The sequence below is a fragment of the Neodiprion fabricii genome, chromosome 3 (genome assembly GCF_021155785.1).
Source record: "Neodiprion fabricii isolate iyNeoFabr1 chromosome 3, iyNeoFabr1.1, whole genome shotgun sequence".
Classification (NCBI taxonomy): Eukaryota; Metazoa; Arthropoda; class Insecta; order Hymenoptera; family Diprionidae; genus Neodiprion; species Neodiprion fabricii.
The window spans coordinates 38,157,130-38,183,522 of NC_060241.1; the positions used below are offsets into that span (position 1 = coordinate 38,157,130).

At 46.4% G+C, this 26,393-nt stretch overlaps 1 protein-coding gene across 19 annotated transcripts in view; it reads left to right on the forward strand.

Moving 5' to 3' along the window:
• Nucleotides 1-26,393, forward strand: part of LOC124179126 (protein turtle-like) — a 172,889-nt gene that overhangs the window by 99,566 nt on the left and 46,930 nt on the right. For 17 of the 19 annotated variants that reach the window (XM_046563234.1, XM_046563239.1, XM_046563242.1 and 14 more), the window contains exons 4-7: nucleotides 9,247-9,298; nucleotides 23,834-23,975; nucleotides 24,319-24,486; nucleotides 25,677-25,969. In XM_046563234.1, the coding sequence (XP_046419190.1) occupies nucleotides 24,338-24,486; nucleotides 25,677-25,969 (442 nt within the window). In that variant the 5' untranslated portion in view covers nucleotides 9,247-9,298; nucleotides 23,834-23,975; nucleotides 24,319-24,337. Of the gene's footprint in view, nucleotides 1-9,246; nucleotides 9,299-10,179; nucleotides 11,363-23,833; nucleotides 23,976-24,318; nucleotides 24,487-25,676; nucleotides 25,970-26,393 lie in introns of those variants that run through there. The other 2 variants (XM_046563237.1, XM_046563235.1) reach the window with 2 other exon arrangements.

The window sequence follows — 26,393 nt, forward strand, 5'->3', positions numbered from 1 at the left end:
ATAGGTAATAAAGTGTTTGGAGCTCTTTAGAAAGGTAACCAATGACACGGTTGGTATTCTTAAGATCTTACAGGTAGAACTTATTGCGATCAGAAAGTATCTGTGAATAGTTGTACAAATGAAAAGTCATCGAATCGTGTATATATATATACATATATCAACGGAATCGAGTTAGCTTTAAATCGTTGATAAAACCTGCCGACTCGGAGCTTATCGATTTCCTATTACATTTTTGCAGTTTCATTATTTATTTTTTAATCATTCTCCCGGCGTCACCGCTCTTCATATTCTTTTTCCACTCGAGTCCCCTTCTTCTCCCTAGAATTTTCGCTTTTCACCCTTTGTTTTCACTCCTCCTCACCCTTTCCGTCCGCATCCCGGAGGCAGCGCAGTGGAACGCTAAGGAGAAAGATGACGAATGTAGTCAGACCCCGACTACAGTTGCCCCGCAAGTAGTGCGAGCTTTGATCTAGGCGGGCGCGGGCTGATGCGGGGTGGCGCTAAACCATGCGGATAGAATATGTTTCAAGCGTGCGCGAAGCCGGGATGCACGACTCTCGAGCTTCTGTCTACCCTTTTCGGAGAGGGGTGAGGGACGCGGGGGTGGAGGGAGAGAGTTTTACTCTAATGAACATTTTTATACAGAGAACCGGCGGCTCAAAGGGCTCTATAGATGCTTCTACGCCTGAAGGTGCCGAGCCGAGATTTTTCCTACGCTAAAGTGATCTCAGCCGTATCACACGTGTACGTGTAGTGTATACGTACCGATTTACACCTACGCGGTATGATACACCGTGTGAATTGGATCTCAAGCACGTTTTCAACCATTCTGTACCGTGTATTTTCATAACCGATCTCAAATGCAAGTGGGTTTTATTTTTTATTTATAACGCGTGTTTACTTGGTCTGAATATTTATGTATCGTGTGTATACGTTTCAATGTTCTCACGTGAATTCTTTTTTCCTTTTCACTGCCTTCGTGAAATTTGTAAAAATGAAATATAATCGCGTTCGATTTTATTATTTTTAAATAACCGCACGGCTTCATGTTTTACACAGCTTGACGACGGAATTAAAAAAGAATATCTGGTTGAATTTTTCTTCGTTTATTTTGATTTATAATTGTGTGAAGAAATTTTTTTCGTTTTCTTTGAAGAAATTTTCTTCTTCAGAATCTCGCGATCGTACGTAAGCGATCTGAAATATTCACTCATAGCCGGTATAAAATCTCTGCTGGCTTTATTTTGTCAGATGTCCTTACAGCAACTTATACGAAGAAATTTTTCGAAGAATTTTCTACGGAACGAACATGATATTCGACACACAGTGTTCTTTTTCTACAACTCGATCTCCTTCTTCTTCTTTTTCTCCTTATTCTTCTACTTTTTGGTTTGCTTTGTACTTTCCGCTTTCAGTACATATCTCTCCCGGTTTCGACGATATATTACCTGGATTTTCTTTTTATTTCTCAAGGATTACAGATCCGCCTTGGCGGGTAGGTTATACGTACGTGACTTGCTGTCCGTCACTTTTCAATAACAACGTCCCATGCAGCGGACTTTCCGTCCTTATTTACGGGCTTCAAGACTTATCGCTGTGTAGATACCGGCACGGAAGAAATAGAGCTTTCTTTCTCTTCGTCCCTCCTCGAGGATCTTCCTCGTCTGCGATGATCGTTCGATGCGGACGACGCAACAGATACACATGACGAATGTTTACGTAATTGCACAACGCGCATACCGCAAGTATAAGTCGGCTGCGTTACGCTCGATGAACGCCACAGCCGAACGAATCTGTTTCCGAAATGTTCACGTCGCGTTTATTCCCGAGGCAAGAAACAACTTGGCCAAACGAACCGGTCGTATCCTAACAATGCTCGAGCGATTTGACGTCCCAAATTGGTTCTAGACGAGGGGGTTGATGGTTGGGGGTGCAGCTTCGCTCCCCGGCATCCAGTCGCTGCGGTGTTCTCCCATTTCTGTATCCTGGAGATGCAAGCTTCTGGATGATACACAACGTAATTTCCCGTGCTTTACGTCTAGCCGCCCCACCAACCCCCAAGCCAACTTCCACCCTCCCGCTCTTTAATACCTCTCTCGAGGAGCTAAAACGCGGCACAACAGACGACGAGACTGCGGCCACCTGTACTTGGGGGAATATTCTCGAAAGACAATTCTCGCGACGTGGATATTCTTTTGAAAAGGAGAAGAAGCCGGAAGGCGAAAAACAAGGGAAAGCAAAGCGAAGTTGGACCAGGCGAATGGACACTTCGTGTGTAAAATTCTGGTACCGGAGGGTGAAACTCGCAGCGCGCGAGAGAGAAAGAGAGAGAGAGAGAGAGAGTGGGCTAATTAAAAGCGAAGGAAGCTGGAAGAGATAAGATGCAAGGCTCGATCGTCCCTGAAATAAACCTGGTGGGGTCGGCGCGGAAAAAAAAACAGAATGAAAATAAAGAGGCAGGAGGAGTAAAATGACGGAGAAAAGAACAAAAAATATACGAATAGAGGAAAAGCCGAAGTAGAGAAGAGGAGAAAAAGACCGTTACATCCCCGATTCTCGACACGGCGTATATTATCCGTCCTGACCCGACGTATGGCTACACATTGAAATGAGCTCCGCGTATTTCGAGGACTTTCATATGTCAGTCATGACTCTAGACGTGCTTCCCGAGAGAGTGAAAGGAGAGAGAGAGAGAGAGAGAGAAAGTGGGAGAGAGGGGGAGTGCAATAATTAATGCAAAGGCACCATGGAACTGGGTCGTTGAATATACCGACCAATTTGTAGGTCAATTTGGATCTTTGCAATGAGCCAAACCGTTAATTGGGGTGCAGTCCCCTCGAATCGGGTTCGTTAAATGGAAAAACGGGATCCTAAGTGAGCATTTTTTAAAATATCAGCAAAACCGGGGCTCGTTTTCAAATCACGACTTCGCCCTGCGACTCGGTGCAACGGGTTCGGTCTTCTTTTTTTATTCACGCGTTTAAAACGGCGCTGCGCGAAGCGTCGACCGCCCCGAACGTGGCCCCGGGTCTGATCGATGGTTTCGGGTGAGACAGAAGCTAACGAGACTAAGATAAATTAATGCCTCGGAATTTCTCGGAGTTGGAAACAAACTCGTGGTTCTGACAATGAGTCGACTGCTCGAGGAGCGGCATCGCGCTTCGCTCCACACTTCCAGTTCTCCGGACCCTCTTCCCACTGCCGCCGCCATTGCGCCATGCTGGCTTAGCCTTGCATCAAGTTGACGTTAACAATTAACTCGCACCAACCCGGCGCATAATTTACCTGTTATATAATACCACTCGACCCGTTACGGGTCAATGCTTTCGGGATTAAGGATGCGGGAATTGTCGAAACGCTTTTAGAACGATGAGCTTCGTCGATCAGAGGAGCTTTCGCAGCTACACTGGCAACATTCGTTTATAAGTTACTTTACACATCGATATCGATTCTGAAGAGGAAATTTTGTCGGAATAAGGCTGAATGCGATTGATTGATGTACCTGTATAACAGGCGCAAAGCCATATGTTTCGAAAAACTACGCGCAGCGCGTAATATTAGGAGTAAAATTGGCCCGAGTCCAACGCAGAACACAAAAGGGATCGGGGTTCAGGTATGCGATGTGTAAGCCAACGATTGAAAATTGAATATATTGTTTAGTACCTGTGACGTCGATACGTGCGGAGGATTCGAATGATTTGTTTCTTGGTTTTACGAAGGACGACAATATATTTACTGTTCGATACTTTTTTGCTCAGGTTGTCACAAGTCAGAAAGCCTAGAACCAATTTCACGCGATTGTTTGTCATAAAATTTTACAAATCTAATCGACGCAATCAGTTTTATCATCATCGCAGATTTCGCTGCACAGCACCCAATTTTTCCGAATGAAAATCCACTGGCACAGAGTTGGAAATTTTCGAGGAAGAGTTAAGACGCCATTGAACCCGCCCACTGTCCATTAACGCTGCCCCCTGCACTTTATACGAACATACAGATATATGGCTGCAGGGGTCTTTTTATCAAGCAGCAAATTCAATTTCAACCTTCCTAGTCACGTGGATAAATCATAGAAAGTCGCTCTTCTTCTTTCCTTCTCCGTCTACCTTCGATTCTTGGTATCGATGAATTTCTTTCTTCTATGAAGCAGAACAAGGATTTCACCCTAACATTGCAACAAATTCCTCAAACTCGTTATTAATTCCTGCGCAAATCGCTGAGCAAAGCAAAATCGCAATTCGCAGAGTGCAAAACAGAGACCGATATTGTCCGGATAATAATTTGTAGTTAGATATATTTACGCACCAGCTGCGAGCAGGTACATCGCTCTAGATAATTTTGGCGCGTTAAGTAAATTCGAGGTATAGAGGGATGAACCCTGCTCCCAAGAACGCTTAGCGAGAAATGTAATTAGAGGCACAACGAGGTTTCCGTTCGAGAGGCGAAATCAGCTGAACTCGTTGTCGCGCGTTACGTCGTAGACGAGAAAGGAGGACAGAAACTGCAGAGGAAACGCGATAGAGTTGGCGCAAATTTGGCCGGATATCTGCACCCAGCACGTGTATGCTTTGGAATTTAATCGCACGGTGAATCTGCGGGTATAAGTAATGGTGCGCGGTTAGATTTGTACAGACGTACCGTGATTACTCGACGCTTAGGGCCTCGGCTATTAGGCGTCGTTGCAAACTCGAACAAGGGGGCGGGGGGGGCGGGGGGGGGGGGGGGGGGGGGGGATTTTGGGGTCCATATTTTTACGCGAGAAACGCTTTAAATTTGATGTGCGATAATCGCGTTTGACGGATCGTCGGGATTAAGCTTTTGTCGATATGAAATCTGCAGGACTCCGCGGTTCTTCGATCGAGAGGATAAAGAGAGGGGAGAAAATGAATTTCTAATTTTAATTCCCCCGGCTCAAGATTCGCCTGAAGAATTATCCTCCCCGCCTTTGTCAATTTACTCTGAAGAGATGAATTTTATACATTCAGCAGAAAATTTATCTCCCGTCGTTCAACAGATTTTTGCAATCGCTATTCGTACGCTCGAATCAGGCTCCTGCCGGTGAAGCAGTTTTTAACTCGTTGCTACTCACACGCGCTAACCGAGTGGTCTAAAATCAAACCCCACTGTGCAATTATAGACCGGCAAAAGATGCGAAATTTCAACGAGCACGACGACGTCTGCAGTTGGTCCGGGGTGAAAAGAAACGGATGTAATAACGGCGATAAGGGGAGCGGAATTGAATATAAACTAAGGTAAGAAGAATGAGGGATAGAAACGAGGAATATAATACGGAATCACAGTAATGGCAGTGAATGTGTGCTGCAGGCGTCCGGGACGAGGATGAAAGAAAAAAATCCTAACTCGGTTCAAATAATACCCAACCTGAAATGCTCCACTTCCGAAAGTATGTATATTCCATGTATGTAATATGTATGTATAAATGTATACAGATGTGTATATACGTTGGATATATTCTCAGGATTCTAGAGAGAGTTAGGAAAACCTTTTGGAATGAGGCGAGGTGCCCGCTGCTTCTCGACATCGGAGCAAAGATATGATAACAAACTTAATACTTTGACTTGGTAATGTCATTCCCGGATTCGTTAGCCGTTAATGCTTTGAATAAAAGTTATACCAGCAACCTGAATTTGCTATCGAGGGTGGAGGGGGGGGGGGGGGGAGGGGGAGGTAGTCGACAGTTTCACGGACAACCTACCGCGATTTAATTCAACGAATTAGGTTTTATTTTTTATTTAATTTTTCCTTACCCCCTCGCGACTCTTTCACCTTTTCCTTCATTCCTCTGTTTCTCTCTATCTCTACGTGTTTCTTTTATTCTTAGGAAAATCTTCGTTTTAATTTCGATTCTCTGGATCGTTCGAAAGCGAGTTCAAGTGCCGTTTAGGCAGGTATTAATCCAATTAGTAACGTTGCTGATTACAAACGCCTTCCAGCAAACTCGCGACGACAGCGTTGGATCCCAGGCGTTTGATCTTCATTAATATTCAAATCCGATCCTGGAAGTTGATTCTTTCTTCGCCGTACATTCCGTCGCATTTTCGCATTTTCTCCACGGATTTCGAGCCTCGATCAACCTCCGCACCTCAAAGACGAATTCACGCTACTCGCAAGCATGCGGGCGTTGACGTGACGCTAACTAGACCAGACGAGTCTGGGACAGAGTAGAACCATTTGCATTCGAATGGTTCTATCAGTCCAGGTTTCTCTTCAGTCGGTGGTCTGAGCCTGATAAACGGGAATCGTATCTCCGCGGCATTCACCCGATATTGGCAAGAATACGTCTTAGTTCCAGGCGGCATTAGTTCGCTTTTTCCTCCGCTTCCCAGCCGCGGTATTGTGGACGTCAATCCAGTTACAGGAATCTCAATTATCGACGCAGCTGCAGTCGGTGCATCCGCTACGCAAAATTGCGTGGCTGCAACGGTATCCCATTTCAATTCATTCGGCTTGCACGGCGAGTCTCAAGTTCTATACCCTCATCAGTCGCGACGTTACACGTCCCGTCGTTCCGCATCCGCTTGCGGATACTGATTGCCGGATTCTTTTCCCCCGTCCGTTGAAATGCAGCAGAAGTTCAGACCTCGGTTCGGCGCCGGTCGGAAAGCCGCGAACATGGCTTCCTAACGCTGACCCACGACCGCTTTTTTGGCCAAGCAAGATTAGAGCACCGTGTTAGGGGTTTTAGGGTAAGTTGTACGCGGGTTGCAGGTACAGACCACATCCCTCTCTCCATACATATTCAACGGTCTATGGATGTCCCGCTTGGGGGTAATGCTGCCGGCAGTTTACCGGAGATTATAAAACACCCCAGTTACTTGCCTCCGCGTTTCACCCTCCGAGCTGTGCCGGGCGATTAAAGCCACCCCTGACGTCGTGTGTTTCATGAAAGAAAAATTGCACATCGATTAGCTATTCGTTGGGTTGCACCTTCGGAATGATGGAAGGAGAACGAATCACCTTCCATCATTCCGGCGGGTTGCGGAAGTGTAAAACCGGAGATGGTCTTCACCGCGTTCTTGTACCTGTGACAAGTTACTCTTTTACGTTGGATCGTGTCGCCATACCTCATACAATATACATACAGAGCAAAACGTTTTGGGCGCGGCTACGAATAAGAAAGGGAATGTATATGTCACGAGGTACCCGAATCCTCGACACTTTCGCATACGAAATTGTCGATGGGGAGACGAGGGCAGCCCTTCCCTCACCGGCATCCATTACGAGATCCCGGAGGGGTTTTACCGAGGGAAAGAGACTCGAGTACGTTGGATTCGGTGCGTTTAATTTCCAAATTAAAATGACTCTTCGCGCGAGGATCGATCATACCGCATGTGTATACGTTTCGTTAAAACTTGAGCTCATTTCCGGAGGATCGGGGCTGTCTATTCGTCTTCAAGATGAACATCGTCGCAGTTATACCATGAAATCTGACCAATTCAGATTCCCGGATTCAACTTTCTCCTGCACGCGTCTCGTTCCTGCATCCCAATCCAGATTTCCCTCCCAAGCGAACGCGCTTTGGATGCTGCAAAGCCGATACTCGAATCGAGTATGGTCTAAGGAACGATGCCAAGGGGTAAGGATCGCGATCCTCACCCTGGCGCCTCTCGCTCCTCTTCGTCCCGCTTCCCAGCTCTCGGTGAACGACTCGACGTAACATAACCCGTCCGTGACAAGTATATCGACCGTGGTTTCTTTGCCAGAGAGCATTGTCGTTCGGGTAGCGAAATGGAACACGGCGTTGTGTCTCTGTTGAGATGAAAATGCGTCTGTATAGGGGAAGAGCGGGGGCTGGGGAAAGGGAAAGGAATTAACTGGACGCCGGGATGCTCGCGAGTTCCATCGACTCCGAAGAGAGGAAATGGGAGACACGCTCCTTGGAGAACTCTGCGCGATCACGTGATTGCGAATTTTGAACACTGAGAAAACTACGGCGCAACGTGATGCGGGAAATTGATCGAGGAAGAGAAACTATAGTCGATTTTTCACCCTACTTTTTACCTCGTGCAACTATCTCAGACGGATCTTGGGTGTGAAAATTTCCACCGACTTCCGAGCGGGAGAAGCTAAACTCGATTACTTACTGCACTTTGCGGCAACCGGGCGGTGAGATCTTAAATCCCGAGGTGTTTCAAGCCGTCTAGCCAATCGAGAATCCGATGTTTTCCGTGCGATGAACCGAGAGAGGTGAGAATTCCAGGTAGTCGCATTTCTCTCGTCGTCCTACCGATTATCATTCAATGACGACTGAAAGCCTTGAGCCAATGTTGACTGGAAGATGATGAATCGAAGAACGAAGCTAATCTCTGTCAACTGATGAATAATTGGCTCGAACATTTTTAGGCGAAAAAATTTTTTTAATCCAGATTACTGTCAGGGTTGACTTACTTTCGAGGAACACACGGAACGAGTTTATCGCGCTTCGGAAGCTTTTGCCGAAAATAAGGCTTCTCGGCGTCTCGCTTTATAGTTTACAGCGTCTTAACCCTCTCAGACTTGAGTTAAAATTAGTTCTCCGAACGTGGTTTGCCTTGAATTAGCTGACCTTGTAAATTCACCCGTACATAACCGAACTTCGCTTCGAGTATATCAAACGAAACGACACCCGGCGGAGGTTGTCACGGACGTATCAAGGTCCGCAAGCTCGCGTATCTCCTTCTCTCGCCGATTCACTCTCCCTCTTTTCCACTGAACTTGTCTAGCTATACGCGTACATACACGTTGTTATACATATAGGTATACAGACAGTCGGGAACGTAATCTCGACAATTGCTGTTAAAGTCTCTCCTCCGTTTTACAGCACCCTCAATGGCACATCCAATCTTTTAAACGCGTGTCATCGTCACCCGGTGCAATTGCAGGATATTTTTTGCCCGCCGCTCTGTGTCGCGAAGCATTTTTTACAAGTAGTCTGTTCCGTCTCGTATATCGTAGAGACAACCTACAGCGGTGTACGAATATCGTGCTGTTACGCGTGTCTGCGAAGGAAAATTTCACTCGTTACACCGTCGGCCAAATTTCGCTAATGAAGGATTCTGCGTGCTTGTAAAGGGGCGTGACTCCTTTGCCTCGAGTCTCCCGTCTTAATTAACGCGCAACTTCGCCTCGAAATTCAATACACTCGCTCAGTTCCGGGCCATCAGAGTCCTCCCATAAACGATCCGCGCCGTATCTCGCGATACAAATGTTTCTCAGACTAATAAAGTTTCGTCTCTTTTGTTTCAGGTACACCGCGAGGTTGAAGCGCCGCTACGCCAAGATACAAGGCACGTCCAGGGTGAGTTAAATCACAGCATTAAGCTCGGGCTCAACGCGGCTACGTGCCGAAGGTTCATGATAAAAATAACCGACCGCCCGGAATACCGACGTCCGTTTCCGCCCCCGCCATTTTTCAATAGTTCTCCAACTTGGCCAATGATCCTTCCGATCGGCTAGTGAAGCTTCCGAAGCTTCGACGACGTCTTCGATTTCAGTTTTTCCCGAGTCGAGCTTTTCGGTAGTCCTTTGCACTGGTACCTACATTGAATACGGAGTTAGCAAGGGTTCTCTTCCGACGAACGGAGGCTTTTCGGCGCCGCGGACGATCCAGGCTGGTTGGATCACTGGGTAGAGGTCGCCGCAGGGGTGCAAAATTTCCGCGTAAAATTCCGCGACATTTCGTCCCGCGATCGTCGTTCGAACGATGCTGAACTGGACCGCCAGTGACGTTTTAGATTCATAGAGTAATCCAACGCCGATGTAAATTGGGGGCTCGAGTCCCGCCTACCCGCCGGACAATCTGCATTCAAAACTCATTTCCCACGTCGTGTGGTTTGATTTATAGCGACGTCAAACGGGACCCACTGCACGACCAGTTCCCCCGATCCATAGCGGAAAAGTCGATCCGGATCAGCCCTTCGTCCCCGTTTCGTACGATCGATTCGCGGAGCCAAAACTGCGAGTCTCTCATTCTTCACCCTCGAGAATCTGGGACGAGAATTTTGACCCGGGGCCCTCTTTCGAACTCGGTACGCTCCTGGCTGCCGCCCTTCTGTCCGATCAATATTTCGTTGGTGGGGCTGTGGGTCTTCGGGGGTGTTGGGGTGTCGGGGAACGGCGGCAGCACCGGCAGCACCACCGACAGCGGCAGCAGCCCCTAAACTGTCATGGCGCCGCGCATTGCTCCGAGACAAGCGGGCCCGGCCTTACGAAAATCGTTGTCACGTTTTTTCCTGCACCGATAGTGACCGGAAAAATATCCGCGATCCGGGCCGTCGAGAGGCTCGCGTGTCATCTCGCAGTGTCGAATTGCCTCGACGCGTTATCACCCTGAAGCCGAATATCACCCTACGCCCTGATCCGCCGACCGTGTCGTCAACACGCAGAAAATGCTCGTGAAAAAATAAGTGAGATTAAAACTGGGGAACGAAGTGATAACGGATAAGTTGTGTTGCGGGGTCATTTTAGCGTACATTGGCAAGGTGGCGCAGTGAATTATCGGGGGTTAAAACGATTCGTTGGAATACGAACTCAATCTTGCAGTTTTTTTTTTTCATCGTATACGTCACAGTGACAGATATCGTTAGAACGTGCACGATTCAAGGCCAAAAAACAATCCAGTAATTCTCGTTGTTCACAAGTGATTTTTACCGTGACTGTGAATAGTTGGGGTTTGGTGGTTTCAATCCAATTTCATTGAACATTCATTGGCACGGTCTGCACATATCTGACAAGAGCAATAAACGCAGTCGTCACTTGACTGTGAAACGATATTGAAACTCAGAAACTGTCGAGTGAAGTGTGCCGCATGAAAAACTGTGTCATTCGTGCTGACACGAGTTAGATTCAAAGTCAATATACAGTGCATTGAGAGTAAAAGCTCAACCAACGCGTTTAGATTTAGTTTTACAAAAGTGACGGCAAAGAAAAAGGTCTGAAAGTGAAAGATATCGTCGAGTATTTCGAACTGAAAGTCATACCGTGTCCTTCGATTGTTTCGTTCTGTGCTTCGTGATTCCACAAACTATGTCATTCGAAATAGAAAGAGCGCGAAACAACACGCTAAAATAGTCGAACAAATCTTTGTGCGGTGAATATACCGAGGTGGAAGAATGAGCGCAAACGGAAGCTGAAATAGCCGAGGAAAAAAATGTCCTAGCGAAGGCAGGACCTCGCTTAGGTGTTCCCTTGTCCCTGTTCCATACATCCCAGTCCCTGGATCCCTCCCGGAACCCTCCCGAGCCCAACCAAATCCAAACTCCTTAATCCTGATCGCTGATCGTAGCCCCACCCGCGGTAAGAAACCACACCCAACCGGAAACGAGATCCGCACAACTTTCCAAGAACAAGATAATATCCGCAGGTTAGTTGCCGAAGACCATATTTACAGTTCATTTTTTTTCACCCTTACAATTTCACTCCCCAAACGTTTTCCACCCGGTGTAAATAAGCCCGCGTGATACTCCAGGCGTGATCCACTCCTCATGCTGGTGCATGCTGGTGCAGCACGCTGCACCGCATGGCAGATCTCATCCTAGATTTGGTTGGGTTGCGCAAAAGAACGGGGAGCTTGCAAGCCCCGCGCAGTTACCTTAAATAGCATAATTCGCTATTCACTTCGGCCTTCAGTCAATAGCCAGGCGCGAGAAGATGAAATCGTAACTGTTCCCAAGGTGAAAACAATCAAGCCTCGGCGTGACTGACTGACAAATGACCAATTCATTTCATCTAATTCAATGACAGGACTCATGCTTTAAGCACTGATCTGCAAAACCGTGGCCGAAGTCTGCAGGTTTCTCGAAAACGAGGATCGATTGGAAATCCATCGATCGAGAAGATCGTTAAACTTCAGTTCCACCCTCTTCGTAGTTGCATGCGGTGGATTTAGACTGAATTGGCGGAACTGGTATTAGCTATGAATTTATAATGGCGGAGTGCCGTCTGCGGATTAGGATTGCAATTGTCGAGTAGGTCGCACCCTCTTGCAGTCCCGACTTCAGTCGGTCACTTCAGTCCGACTCGAGTCCCTCGTTATGTCGAGGTCATTCGGTATTCAGTTTCCGGTTGTCCAACGTCCACTCGCGTGGAGGAGTGAAATTTATGCTAACTTTGCCGGCTAAAAATGTTCCACCTCCCTTTCTGCCCCGGTTGGGCATTAACACCAAAGGAGAAATATTTCTAGGTCGCATACATATGCAACGGAGGTATTGATAATACATATTTATTAACCTCGCGTAGACATCAAGGGCTTGCAGGAAACTCAAAGTTGAGAGACCAATGAAGTCTAGAGCCCGTTTTTATTTATGTTCCTCGCAAGCTTGGCAAGCCTTGCGGACTTGATTTAATTTTCAGTTTCCATTAAACACCCTTTTCCCTTATAAAACGAACGGAGGCACGTGCCCTCCGATACCTCGTTACATCGCAATCGTCCTTCTCGAAACCATGCTTAAAACTGTTCACCTTTGCAGAAATACGTCACATTGATTGTAAAATTACATCGTCACTTCACTGTGGGCACTTGAAAATGTCACAAAGTGTAAGAGTTAAGTCTCCGTGGTAAAGTAGTAAAGTAAAGAGTGCCTGTCTTCACAGTGATACCCTGACAATAATCGATACGTACTGAACGCAAGTTGATCCTCCGCGTTTCCTGGTCAGCATCCGATCAAAGAAGGCCAAAATTTTGTCAGGTTTCGTTCAAGGAGAGATGTTGAAATTGTTTATCGTTAGTAATTACTCGTCGGAAATTGTCGGTGAACCAGCCCAGACTTAACTCGAACCACATGATGAGCCGTGGTTTTTGCAGAGGCGAGTACGCCTTCCGTTTTCCACTGCTTAATGAGCATATCTCTCTTTTTCCTGTCTTTGCCTCTCTCTTCCTTTTCCCGGCTTCGGGTCCCCCGCTTTGTGTCTCGCTGTTACTTTGCACTTGCGTCGGATTGCGGTGAAGCGATGAGGAAGGAACGGAACGATCAAAGGGAAAAATCCGTTTTTCAAAGCCAATATCTCGTCCCGGCCGCTGAGGGACAAAGTATACCCATATTTTGCAAATTGCTTTTTCGCTAACTCGATAATAGCTTCGGTAAAAATAGGGTGTTGCCCTGAACTTACGGAATAAGAACTAATGGGCTTTGGGTAAGCCAAAGCCCGAGGTAGCTCGTCCTCGTTCCTATGCCAGTTTCATTTCATTCCCAATGGCACCCAGTCTCTGCCTCACACGTCGTTGACCGCAATTTTCTCGAGTCAAGCCGACCTCCGATCCTCCGCTCTCAGATTATCTCCCCGTTCATTCAACGTCTACACCTGAAACACGATTCCGGCACAACGAGAACGAGGGTTTTAAACCTTCGGTACCGTGCAATTCCCCTCGCTGGTTCACTCGAAGGTACTGTTTACCAGAGTCGTGATTTCCCGCACCGCGACCGGTGAAATATGGATTGTGAAATTACAGCCCCGGGTACCCGTAATCGAGTTGCCTGCGGAATAAGAGAGTCGCGTGGTTCGAGTAATCAGACTTAAGTTCCGCTACGCAAATCCCGGAATATGCGACTACTCCGGTCCCCGTTCACCGGCAGGTATACGAGATTGTATTGTTGTTGATAATTCCGGTAACGATTGCTGTCGTTAACTCTTACGAGCACACAACTTGTCCCTCCACGTTACTCGAGAGGCGTACATATTCCTCTGGTACCTTATACGTGTTTCTCTACCTACTTCCCAACGCCTGACGTTAACTCATACTTTACGACGTGATCATTGTTCCCGGTTTTGCACTCGCCGTGTTCCGACGATCCCTGAACGCGTCACCGTTCCAAGGAAATTACAGTTCAAATATGATACCGTCCAACATGCACTTTGCTTCAAAAGCACAAAAAGGTACTTACGTATGTACCTGAACCGAGGGTATCGGTTGGATCCTACTCGGAAATAAATCTTGAGAGTGAAATAATCCAGACAACTTTACGTGGTTTTGAAGTGATCGTTTTGCCGTCTTTAAAAGATGCGCAGCTTCAAATAATTTGTACCGACGAGTTACCTTACATAACTTCAAATAGGTTTCGTTGAAGCCTGATAAGTTCAGCTAACTTCAAATGACTCAACCTGACTTGACTTTAGATGTCACACGACCTTAAGCTGCAGTAGCAAAGGACTTCACGCCGAGTATATACCTGACTTCAAGAACGGTTAACCACTCGGTGAACAGTTTCCTGGCAGCTGTATACCAACTAAGCAAGTTTCGTGTCGATCCAGTTGATCGTAGGTATGTTTCTACCTTCGAAAATAACTGGAGGGATGTGAATAGTGCCGTTCGAACCACTTTGCCCTTGGATTTGAGAATTGAGAGCAGAGCTTTTCGTCGGAATGATTAACCCTCTCGCGTACGCGCGGCAGGGTTCAAGTTCCTCTTCTTTCCTACCTCGGCGATGAAAGTGATCGAGAGGCCGATTTCCTTCGCCGGTTGCAAAACGCCGTGAGAATTGTTGAAAATTTACCCACGTCAACGGCGCGGCGTCGCGGCGTTTCCGATCCCAACGTCGCTCGGCACCCGCGGGGTTATAATACATCGCCCGACGTCAACCCCGTCACTAATCCCCGCAACTATATCTGAAATTGATCTCCAAAGGAAACGCCTCGACGCCGAATAGGCACCCCGAGAGTTGGCGCGGCAGTCGATCATTCCGTCACTCAGACCTCGCTTCGACTCCGTCCCGGTTAGCAAATATTAAAGGAATTCAAGTCGAGTCGCGTAAACGGCTGATTAACGAGCCGGTCAAATGATTCCCTTCGCAAACGTCACGTCTCCGCAGACCAAAGATCCTCCGGCATGTTCAATGGGTTTTCACCGAGGGCCAAAATCTATTCCGGGCGTGGCCTGCGCCCGGAGAATACCTGATTTCGCTCGGATCCTGCGGACCTCCAAGCGACCCAAACCGCCAGGACGACCCGCGGACACGCGAACCAGCGATCCTCTCAATTGGGATCCACCTCGAACTTCGCCCTCCCCTCCGGAATCTTCATTCAGTCCTCGTCATTCGCCGTTTCGCGGGTTCTTCCGGGTGAATTTTTCCCTCACCTTCCAACGAACAACTCCGAACCTGATCACGCCTCCAGTGGCAACAATTGCTTCGACAAATATTACATCCCGTGGTATTTCACTCGTGAAACTGAATCGACAGCGGGAACCGCGACTTGAGAGTAAAGGAAAATCATCCGGATCGATAGGAACGAGGATAAGAGAACTCCGAGGATCGATTCCGTTCTAGAAACGGGAATATGTTTGCTCCTTTGGTTTGTGGACCGACTGCCGTGGATAATTCGGTTCAAGTATAAACTGAGGAAAATGAAACGAAGTCTTGTAAAACGAAGAGAGCGAACGATAAATATTGCTTCGGCAAACAGTTCCATCATTCTCCGGGGCGACGGTTCTCATTGATCTCTTCTCTTCGCTACAAATTGTTCAGAGGACACCTGAAGCGATGGTACGCAAACAGGTTCACAGCGCGCGTCCTCACTCGAGAATATCCACCTGTGAAACCGAACCACATACGTGCACCGTATGCAAATATCGGCTTCAGGCTCAAGTGCCGCCTCCGATGAATTTCCGTTTCCGGAAGCCAGCCTCGACAGCAGCGTTCGCCGCATGTCAGGGTCGGCAGTCTCGTGCCCGTGAGCAAGCGGAGAGGCGGACGAAGTGGCGAGCTTTAAAGGCGTACAAAAGCGTCTCGAGTTTTCTACGCTCCTCGTCTTGGAGACACTAGGGCTTGTGGACGGGCGTGTAACAAGTTCGAGTGCTTAAACAGCGCGGATGCGTCTGTCTCTGTATTCTCGACGAAGAGGAAGACAGAAGAGGCACGTCTTCAAAGTTTGCATTATTCCTCCGGGCATTCTGCGTCGAGGAGAGGTCAAGTGGACAATCTGTTCTTCAAGTTCAGCTGTTTGCTCTGCGTTTCTGTTGCAGCTGCCTGCAGCCCCCTTTCTCGTCCGGTAATTGCTGCTGCGCCGATGAAAATGCCTGTGCAGCTGCCGCCGCTCGGGGTGCAAATTCGAAAAATTTAAACAATTTGCGCCCGGAGGTATCGCGAGTCGAGTTTTATACCGTTATGCTATTGCCTCGTTCGTGTGTCTGAAAAGCCGCCCTAGGTTTGGTGAAGAATGGAAATAATTAAGAAAAGCATGGACTCTAATGAGGGTAAATTTAATTAGGGAGTGCTTCTCAGTTTTATTGCTTTTTCTCTCGCCGGTTCGCGATGTGGAAAACAATGAGAGAAAATGGAGAAAGAAGAAAAATTCTCATTTCAAATACCTAAATTAGCACAAATGTTCTTACTCGACTTAGAGAAAACGCGCCGGGTGGTGGTGAGAAATACAAGAAACAAAGGTGAAAATAAATGTCATACAACCCAGTGAATAATGAAGTTTGCTGGATCATATACATAACTTGCACTCTGGAATTACTCGGCCACTTTTGCGACTCTTTCCGGACGAGATTCAGGCCTCGTATTTTTGATTTACCAGATTACCTCGCAACTTGATGTCTGTACCTGTAAGTAGAAACATTCTGATCACTGCTAGTCACTCTTTACGATTTTCAGCCAAAATGATCGTCAAGTTCTTCGGTATCTTGACCTCTGAAAATTTTGCATATTTTTCATAACAACGGATGAAAATGTATGCGAGTTTAACTGATTACTCGAATTCTTTTGCAATGCTCACAATCGCTCGTGTACATCTATTATATAGGTATATACCTATGTATTGTCTATATACGAGTACATATACTTGAGGAAAATTACATTTGCATGGACGGTAGGAAGTGAGGCAGTAAGGGAAATCCTCTTAGGGTATAATCGTTGAAAGTTTCAGGTGGGGCAGAGGAGCGAAATAAAAACCGTTTCCATCGATCGATCTGCCCCGTAATTAGAGAATAAGATCGAACCGGAGGTGCTTGGGAAAGTTCGGAAATCCGGTAGCAAGCTTTATTACAGTTTAACCTGACTCGCTCTACTCCTTAACTCGGGACGGTAACAGGATTCCAAGAAACTATCCAACCCCAAGTATCAACGATGAGTTCAACAAGACAATTTCATATAATCCTTTCCCCGCCGTTCTTCTTCAGCTTCTGCAATCTTTTTTCCTACAATGCAACTACATCCGAGTTATTTGAGAAGAGGAAACGATGCTCGCGAACCTTGAGTACACAATTATCCAAATGTCTCGCGGGTTATTTAGGTTCGAACTTTCAACCCAGACTACTAAAAATGATTCCCATTAAATTCCGATAACCAATTATATCATCGTTGACATTTCGCCTAAAATTCGCTGGATTTACCGCATCCACAAAATCCTAAATCGGGGTTCATCATCCACGAGGTCAATAAACGACCGGAGTCCCTTATACAGGGTTTGCGTACAGTAGCGTGCGTCTATCTTTCGGCAAACAGTTCGTTAGAGAAATTCGAGCATATGGATGCATGTTTGCAGGGTAGCAGCGCGGTCGGCGAATTCAACGGTTTGTTCGACTGCATTATTCAGTTCGGATTCAGTTGACGAAAGTGGTAATGGGTGGAGCCCCTATAACGTACCATTGTGTGGACAAATGGATGCCTAACTAACCTGCGACGTCTAATAATTTCGAGTTTATCTATGTAAAGCAAGTAAATATGAAGGTACACACGGGTTCCCATATGTCTCCCCATTGTCCCGAGGAGCCAACTCCGCTCGAGATAATTCTCGAGCTGTTCCGAAAGTGGTGTGTGTGTGCCTCGGGATGCAGCCTCGAAGAGGAAAAGCCGCGGTGAATGGAGTCCCTCCACATTTTACGAGTACAGCTACTCCGAGTCGATGTAACCCTGCTTTACACTCCCGCATCGAGGACACTGTATATGACAGTAGACCAGGACAAACAACCTTCGTGTCATTTCCCTGGCCGATCAGTAGCGCAGTTCACTTGTTAAGGTTCGGAAGAAAATGGACTGGAGTAACGTTCTCGGTGAAACTGTGCAAAAGCATCCCTTTCCAATGTCGACGTGCAACTCGAGCAAACGCACCGTCGTGTTTCGTCTCTATATAATTGATCCCACTTTCTATCTCTACCTACCTCCGCTTCGACAAAAGCTCAACTCAACCTTTGCCGAAGAGTTCATCTAGTGAATCGAATGAGTGGTGCCGGAAATCGGAAAGAGTGCACTTTGAACGCTCCGACTTTGTGCCTCGGCGAAATGGACGGGGGAAAATAGTTCTTGAGGATCGTTCGAGCTCCTGTTTCGCAATAACCGGAGGTGAAAATTTCCTCGAAGCTCATGAGAAGACGGACGAATAAACTTAGGTACCCAACCAGCAACGGACGGGACCGTCTCTTCTCCTTCCGTTCCGACGCGACGTCTCCGTCTGTCGAATGACAGCCCCCGCCTATTTCTACACGCGGATTCTGATCCTGAAATACAATTTCCGGCACGGAAATAGTCGCTACTTCTGCAACCGCTGCGTTTATACTCGATGTGATCCTGGGACAAGCTTTCGCGCAGCCCACTTCTCTCCGACGTTATCCTTTTTTGGGAGACAGACAACTGTCTTGTCCTTTTTGCCGGCTGTGTATCGGGACACATTATTGCTTTCCTCCCTTTCGCCGTTTTTTCCGAGTAAATTTATATCCTCCTCGCACGTGTGCCATACGTGTGTCCCTGTCTCCGCGGTGACGTATTTGCTTTCTCCGCTAGCAACGTTCTACCCTTTTTTCTTTCATCCTTCCGGACAAACTCGCAAGACCTCGGTGATTGCATCCGTTCTAAATTCTTCTTACGCCGATCGCGATCGACGCGACGCCCGATTTCATAGAGGGTTGAATTTTTTTATCACCTCTCCGGCGAATTGGCCGGCCACTCGTTGTTCCAGGATCTCTTAGGCTTTTGGTGCAGGACGCAGTTAAGATCCCCCGATCGATAGCGCAGAGGGAGGGACGGCAAAAGGGTGAGGAAAGAGCTGAATCACCTCATCGTGAGGAAAAAATGATCTTTTCGCGATTCGTCGACTGTCCATCCGAACCGTCCACTCCGAGATAGCATCGGGACTTGGCTCCCTCCTCTTTCTGTTTTTATTTTCCAAGCCTCGCCCCCTTCTCACCCCGCAACACCGTTTCGACAATCTACTCCCGAGAGCTCCGAGCGTGTTTTGCAAACGCCGCCCGACAATGAAAGATATCTCGACCGTTTAATCGAGGTTATAAATTTTCACCCACCGTAAAATGTCACGCGTCTCAAATCGGACCCTTTCTGCTCCGGAGGGACGCGGTGGCTTGTTTCTGTTTGCACTGACGAGTCTGCAGGAAAGATTTATTCCGCTCGATTGATTAACGTTGAACTTCTCGGCCTCGGCTTATCCTCGTACACCTCTACAAGGATTCGTCTATTTCTCCTATTTTCGCCCCGTGAATCGTTCGCTGTCGTTCTATGCAGGGTAACAATATTTGCAAGTACGGTTTCGGAACAAAACGATCGACGCTTAAAGGTTCAACTTCTCGGTACGCCTTATAATACCTGGCCGGCTGCCTGCACGTCGAATTCATTAGCTCGCTGTAATACGAATATATGTATATATATATATATATGTATATGTATGTATATATGTATATATATATATATGTATAAACTTTGTCTAGTTGGGATGAAATTAAAAAAGTTTCCCGAGGTTCTTGGCCAGTCTGAAAGCTTCGTTCAAATTATGATTTTATTCCAAGTTTACGGCAACTTTGATTTAAATCAACTTCGACGAAAGCGTTCCCCGGTTTCTCCCCGCTCACCCTAAAAATAATTTCTTTTTTCTTTTTTTCCCCATAACTCCGCATCTCGGCCTGTGTTACACCAGCCACCTCTGTCTGCGCATTGTTATCCCCAAGATCTGGATCGCGAAATAAGAGGAAGAATTTTCTTCGCCTGCAGAGGAAATTACCGACACGACGAGAAGCCGCCTTCGCTAATTGTCCTTGACAACGGCAAACGGACTCCAAGTCAGGACGAAACGTAACCAGAAGTAAGATAAAAGATGAACAGGCGAAACTGGTAACCGCGAATTTCGACCCAAAGTATCAAATCGCTTTGCTTTTCCACCAGCTCGATACGTTCTTGTTAAAGTTTTGACTGTTTCAAAGGTTTCAAGTTTTAAATATTTTTTTACTCTGAGAAAATTTCGCGATGCGGTATTCCGGCAACCGACTCTACGTATTTCACGGTATTCACTTATTCAAACAGTTGTTGCCAGTCCCGAGAGTTTCTGCCAGCCTACCCGAAACCGGGTATCGCTGTAAGGTCAGGGGTCAGAACGTGCGTCCCACAAAATTGCTGTTTAATAAATAGGCCACTGGGCCGTGAATTTTGCAAGCGTGCGTTTGCAATTCCGACGAGCAGTAAGCTCGCTGCGTGTAATTGAGTCGTCGGGCTGCAACACCGTCGCAATTAGTTCGCCGGACATTTTTCTCTCGCTTCCGATTCGTTCACCAGCTCCGAATTTCCCTCGCGCCTCTGTTTCGGCTTCTCGACCGGAGCGCGTGATTCGCGTTACGTTTAAGCGCCCGACCGGATGGAACGTCACGTGTTGCATACCAACGGCCCTTGAGAAAAAAATTGCCCAGTTTGCATAGTAATCCCCTCCTTACACGGAGCTTCCCTTCCCCCGTTGCGGCGGAGATTTTTCAAATCTCTTCACACCACGCGGCTCCTCGGTGAGCGATTTCCGCCTCAGTGAATTTCTCGTTTTTCCCGCAATCCCGGGAGAATTTTCACCGCGGGCCGAACCTGGTGAAAATCATCCCTTGTTTCCGGTTTCCGATATTATTCGTAACGCGCCGAACTCCGATGGCCGGATGGCTGGCGCTCCGGAGTTTTTCTGCAGTCATTTTTCTCCTGCACAACTAATAAACCGGCCGACTCACCCACAACTCTTCACCCTTTATCCGGCAGCACTCGGCCACGCAACAACGCGATGGATCGAGCCAAACAGCCGGGGGTGAGATACCCGTCAATACGTTGAGTGATGGACGCATCCCTTCGATCCCCGTGAGATATACCAACAAATGACGTCACCGGCCGGGATGTACAGCTTTCAAACTATGACTAATTAGCCCGCACTGCCCTGTCGTGACTAACATCATTAATGGTTATTCCGGTTTTCGGTATAAAAATATCCTCAGGATTTTTGTACCAATTTTTCACACTCCCTGCAAGATACGTAATACGCTGTACGTCAAATCTTTTTACACATCGTTTGGTATGAAATTCAAAGTATCTCTGAATGTATAAAAGCTTCGTATCTGTTTCATGATTTTCTATATTTTTATCGAAAAATGAAACCAATATTCTTCTATGAATTTTTAATTCCAGATTTTTTACAAATGACAGGCAGAAAAGTGTTTATGCTTGATTTTATACTTAGATGGTTTTCTCCAACACAGGGAATAATATACAATATGCCCGATATAATGTAACAATGTAGGAATGTCTGCAAGATCGCCGATTCTTCCGCATCGCTTCGATATCGATCAACTCACCCCACCGCAGTGTAGATCACGGCTCATTCTTTTATGGACCTTCGACAGATTCGATATGAAAAGGGTATTTGCAAGCTCTCCGTGCAATTTATCATTCGGTATGGAGTAACGGTAGTATTCCTCTACAATGTACAGGCAACGGCTCAAGGAGCGGAAATTTCTAGGCCAGAGGTGGCCAGGTATCTCAATGTCGTTGCCGATGCTGGCACGCAAATCCAGCACTCGAATTTCGCAGTTAGAAGGGTCACGGATTAACGAAAGTTATTCTATTCCATTTTTATTATTTTCTTAAAATTTTCTGTCGAGCAATAAGCGTGCAATTTTATTTTCCTCAATTTCCAGGCCTAATAATGTAATTATCAAATCAATTTCTCACGAGAGAATGATTCCGATATTTGAATGTATAGTATTCCGCTACTCAAAAATTGTTCATTCAAATAATAACATCTGCAAGGTTTAACCCTTTCAGTCACAGTGAGTCGCTCAGCGTCCTGCCTCAAAAATTTCCACGTCCTAGCCTTTTCACAGTTTCATCAAACGATCTTCTTCACTTCGTACAGCTCCAAAAACCCAAGAGTAACAAAATTCGGGCAAAAGTATGAGTTAAAAAATTTGTGGCCGTAAGGGTTAAGCTACAAGGTTGGGTGAATAATATATTTTCTAGAGTATAAGTCGCGATGAAAAATTATAACCAAAATTTTCGTTGATTATAAAAATCTTCTTATAATTAGAAGACAAAAAAAAAAAAAGACAGATCACCCCTCCACTTTTTTTGTCGTTGCGTTATTAACCCTCGTTTCTTTTTTCTTTTTCTTTCCTTCCTCATCCCCCTCTCTGACCCTAAACTCTCTTTTTAATAATTGATCACGTTCCGAGCAAATCTGTCCGGATAGATTGTGCCTTGTTCGCCAATATATGCCGTGCGGGGGGGAAAAAAGGGGGTGTAGAATACGGGAGACCGCGACTACGCGGCTGATCGGAGACGGGGGATGAAGGGGGTTGAAGAGGGAGGGTATGCCACCGTGACACGCACGTCGTCCGGGCAATTGCACCCCGCTATCTCAGCTCTGGCTGGCGCTATGACACCACCTGTCATAGCTCGTCTCCCTGTTACCCGGTTATTAGCACCGAGCCGGTGGGATTCGGTTGGGACTCGGTTTAAGCCTCCGCACGTCGTTGTCCCGTCGGCGTTGCAGGTCCTGCAGGACGGGGGTGAATTGTATCAACAAACTGGGCGGTGACCCCCGATTCGACGTTCCTCCCCCGCGCCGAATCCCGGTTCTTCCTTTTTCACCCGCCGTGCGGTTTACGGGGATAAAATTGCCGCGTTCTTTGTTACGACGGGACTTTTTTCACCCTGAGGCTTTTTTCACACGGTTCGTATATTCCTGTAGAGTTGAAGTGCGGCTGAAAATTTTTCACCGGGTATATTCGATGCTCGTTCGATCTTTCCACGAATTAGAATAGTCGGTTACATGTCTGTAAATACTTTGGCGCGCTAACTTCACTCCGGATACTGTCAATCAGTTGTATCGATGATACTGCGAGAAATGGGGGGAGAAATTTTTTTATTGCTTCAGAGAGTGACGGGCGGAATCGTACCGGATATACTGATACCCTCGTAGCGATCTTAATTCAATTCGAAGTGTCTGGTGGGAAGTGATTTTTTCACTGTCTGAGATCTTCGATTATACGCGATGAGTGAAATTCCATACTGTACAGATTCGGTTGAAAAAAAAATTATCAAGTCTCTGAAAAGAGTAGTGAAATAACTTGATCTTCATTCTACTACATTAAAATATTTCATTACTTTGTATCCTGTACTTTTTCGCGCCTGGACAACATTTTTTTTTTTTCTCATTTGTTTTTTTTTTTCAGAATCCCAGTGTCAGGGATCGAGACTAGACAAAATGTCGCGAGGCAGTTGCGTCGTATCAATTACCTTCAACAGGTCACGCAGACACGATATAGAATATCGCTCGTTAGGGATTTTAACCCTCCGCGCTTAACGAACGTTCGAAATGAATGTACACAAGCCAAATCGAGGCGTTAATCACCGCCTCGTTCGGTACGGTCAATTCCGTGTATATACCCACACATTTACATATATATGTATATATACACGTATACATATGCATACCACGCGATGAATAAAATAAACAAAACGACGAATAGAAAATTATCTCCCTCGACGCGTTTCTTTTTTTTTTGTCACCTGTACTTCTCGGCAGTAATCTAGATGTGACGCTGTGCTTAAAAGCCGCTCTGAAAATCTTAATTTTAATCATTGTATTGCAGGTGAGGCTTTCGGCTAACCAGAATCAAGACGCCTCTTGAATTATTCTGGAAACGCGGTGCGGATCAGCCACTGAACAGGGCGACCTAGGTCGGTGCCGGGGGTTGACGAGGCGGCAGAGGTAGTGGTGGCGGAACAGCGGGGGTGAGTTTTGACATCTTGATTTACTCCACGATCACCCCTATTTTCAGTGACAGCCTAGGAAAAGACGATTCTTCGTCGCGGGTGATATCCGCGCTTGAAAGTTCAACGATAAGATTGACCGGGTCAAAGTTCACAGAAGACACTGTTTCGGAAGGGTTGAAAATACGAGTTGAACATTGGCGGAAATTTATACACTGCGCGAAAAAATTTACACAAGCATTGATTTTCGCGAGCCGTTTTGAACGTTTTCTCTTTCTCATCTAGTTTTCCTTCAACTTTGAATCCTGCTTTTCGACGATCGACGGCATCCTCACGCTTGATTCCCGTCTTTTTATATCCCCAGATACTATGGGAGCGGGGGAATGGGGGTCGGAGGAGGGCCACAAGCCACGGAACTCCGGCGACGGCTGTCCCAAAAATCCTGCGACCGGCGAATATCTTCGCCTAATCTGCTAGTGAATGATCCCCGCAAAATCGACGAGTATGCTCGAGGCTGCAGGGAGAAGGACAGGTGAGATAATTAGGGAGAAAAGCAATCGACTGACGAGCGGTGAGGAACTTGGATCGATTAATTCGGCAGTAGAAACGTGTGAAACTGATTAAAAATCGCGTAGAAATTTTCAAATCTTTCATAAATTTTTTCATCGTCAAACGCACGTCCGGATTATAAATAACGCGAGATCGAAGGATCGAGATGCAGCTTGAATGAACTGTACAGGCGACTTGTTTTTTCCTTTCCGAATGCAAACTTGGGGTTTAATTTATCGCTGTATACTTACCTGAGCGTTGTAATTTCGAGCCAAGGGCTGTGCCGTCCGGACTCCTACATAAATCACCGGTCTTTATCCGATCGACGATCATCATCGCCTCTATATGGATGTTCTTTTGTGTTGCGTTCGTACTGAGAATGCCGGCACGATTCGCGTGATGCCAACGCATATATAATACAAAGTATAATACAAATTGTACAGACTGCTCATTTTAAGAGCGAGAAAATTGCGGAATAAATATATTCGATCAAATTGAGGCAGCACAAAAGATTTCGCACACGGTTCAAGCCTCCATGTTCACTTTGGATTTCTGTTCGCCTCGATAAATTTTCAATAACTATACAGCAATTGACGGTACTTTCTTTTTTGTCAAACACCCAAAGCTTTCTTCTTCGATCTTGATTTCATCGAATTTTCGAATCGAAATGCTTTCTATATTTAACTGATATTTTAATTGTCGTTGACATCGTGTGCGTAAAAATTCACCTGCTCACGTACGAATAATGACAGGTTGCTTTCAAACGGAATTTCACCGTACAACTTTTGTATAGAATTTTGCAAGCTTCGTAATTGTTACTATCCACGTGGGAAAAGGGACATATTTTCAACGAATGAGAAAGTACAGCATGCCTCATTGTATTCGTTTTAAAAAATGATCGGCGAAAAATTGTGGTGACTGACCTTAATTACTCGTGTAAAAATAACTCATGGAAAAATAAACTTGCATAAACAACGCGCGACAAATGCTAACCGAACAAAAATAACCCCTGACAGCAAATTAAATTTCACATACGCGTTATTTTTTTGCTGGTTATTATTTCTGGACCGTTTTGTCCAGGTACACAAAATGTAACGATTAAATAGCCGTTGAATTTGATCGATTTTTGTTTTGGTATTGGGATGAACGATATTTTTCTTCTCTTCCTTGCAGCAGGACGGAACTGGCGAAAAACCCGAGTCTATCTTCGGGCCAGCCGACGTGTCTAGGATCATGCAGACGTCGGTACAAGGAGCGGCAGAATGAGGACAACGTGATCCCTGGAAAAGTGAGGCTGGGAGCTGCTGCCGACTATCGTCAGCGGCGGCTGACAACCGAAGACCAACGAGATGCCGATGATAATATCAGGAGGCGCTGTCAGCTGCGGGGGAACTGGAGCTTTCGTTGGCTCTTTGAAATGGTGGCGCAAGCTCTGGTTCTCGGCGTCATACTTTTCGTCACACCAGGCACGTATGAACCCCCGTTCCCCGCCGTCGACGCACGATGCGTACCGATATATAAACATTATTATTACGAATATGAAAGCTCGTAACGCAGCTTCGAACGACGATAACTTACCTCCACACCTAAACCTTCGCCCTGCGGTCTAAATTTCAAGGTTTATCGCGACTATGCTTTGCCGAAATTCGACACCCCGTTTATGATAGCTTGCACGCAGCATTCATTCGAGATGTCCGAGTGTGGGTGGAGTCTTTATTTTATTTTTTCTATTTCGGTTTGTACTCGCAAATTACGGTACACACAATCGATATATGAAGGGTTAAAAATCCAAGCGCTGGTGTAAGGTATTTAGGACCTTGGTGATTCATTTTCGCTTATCAATGTAATACGTGGTATTCGATATTAACTCAATGTTTTAGGAAGGGTAAT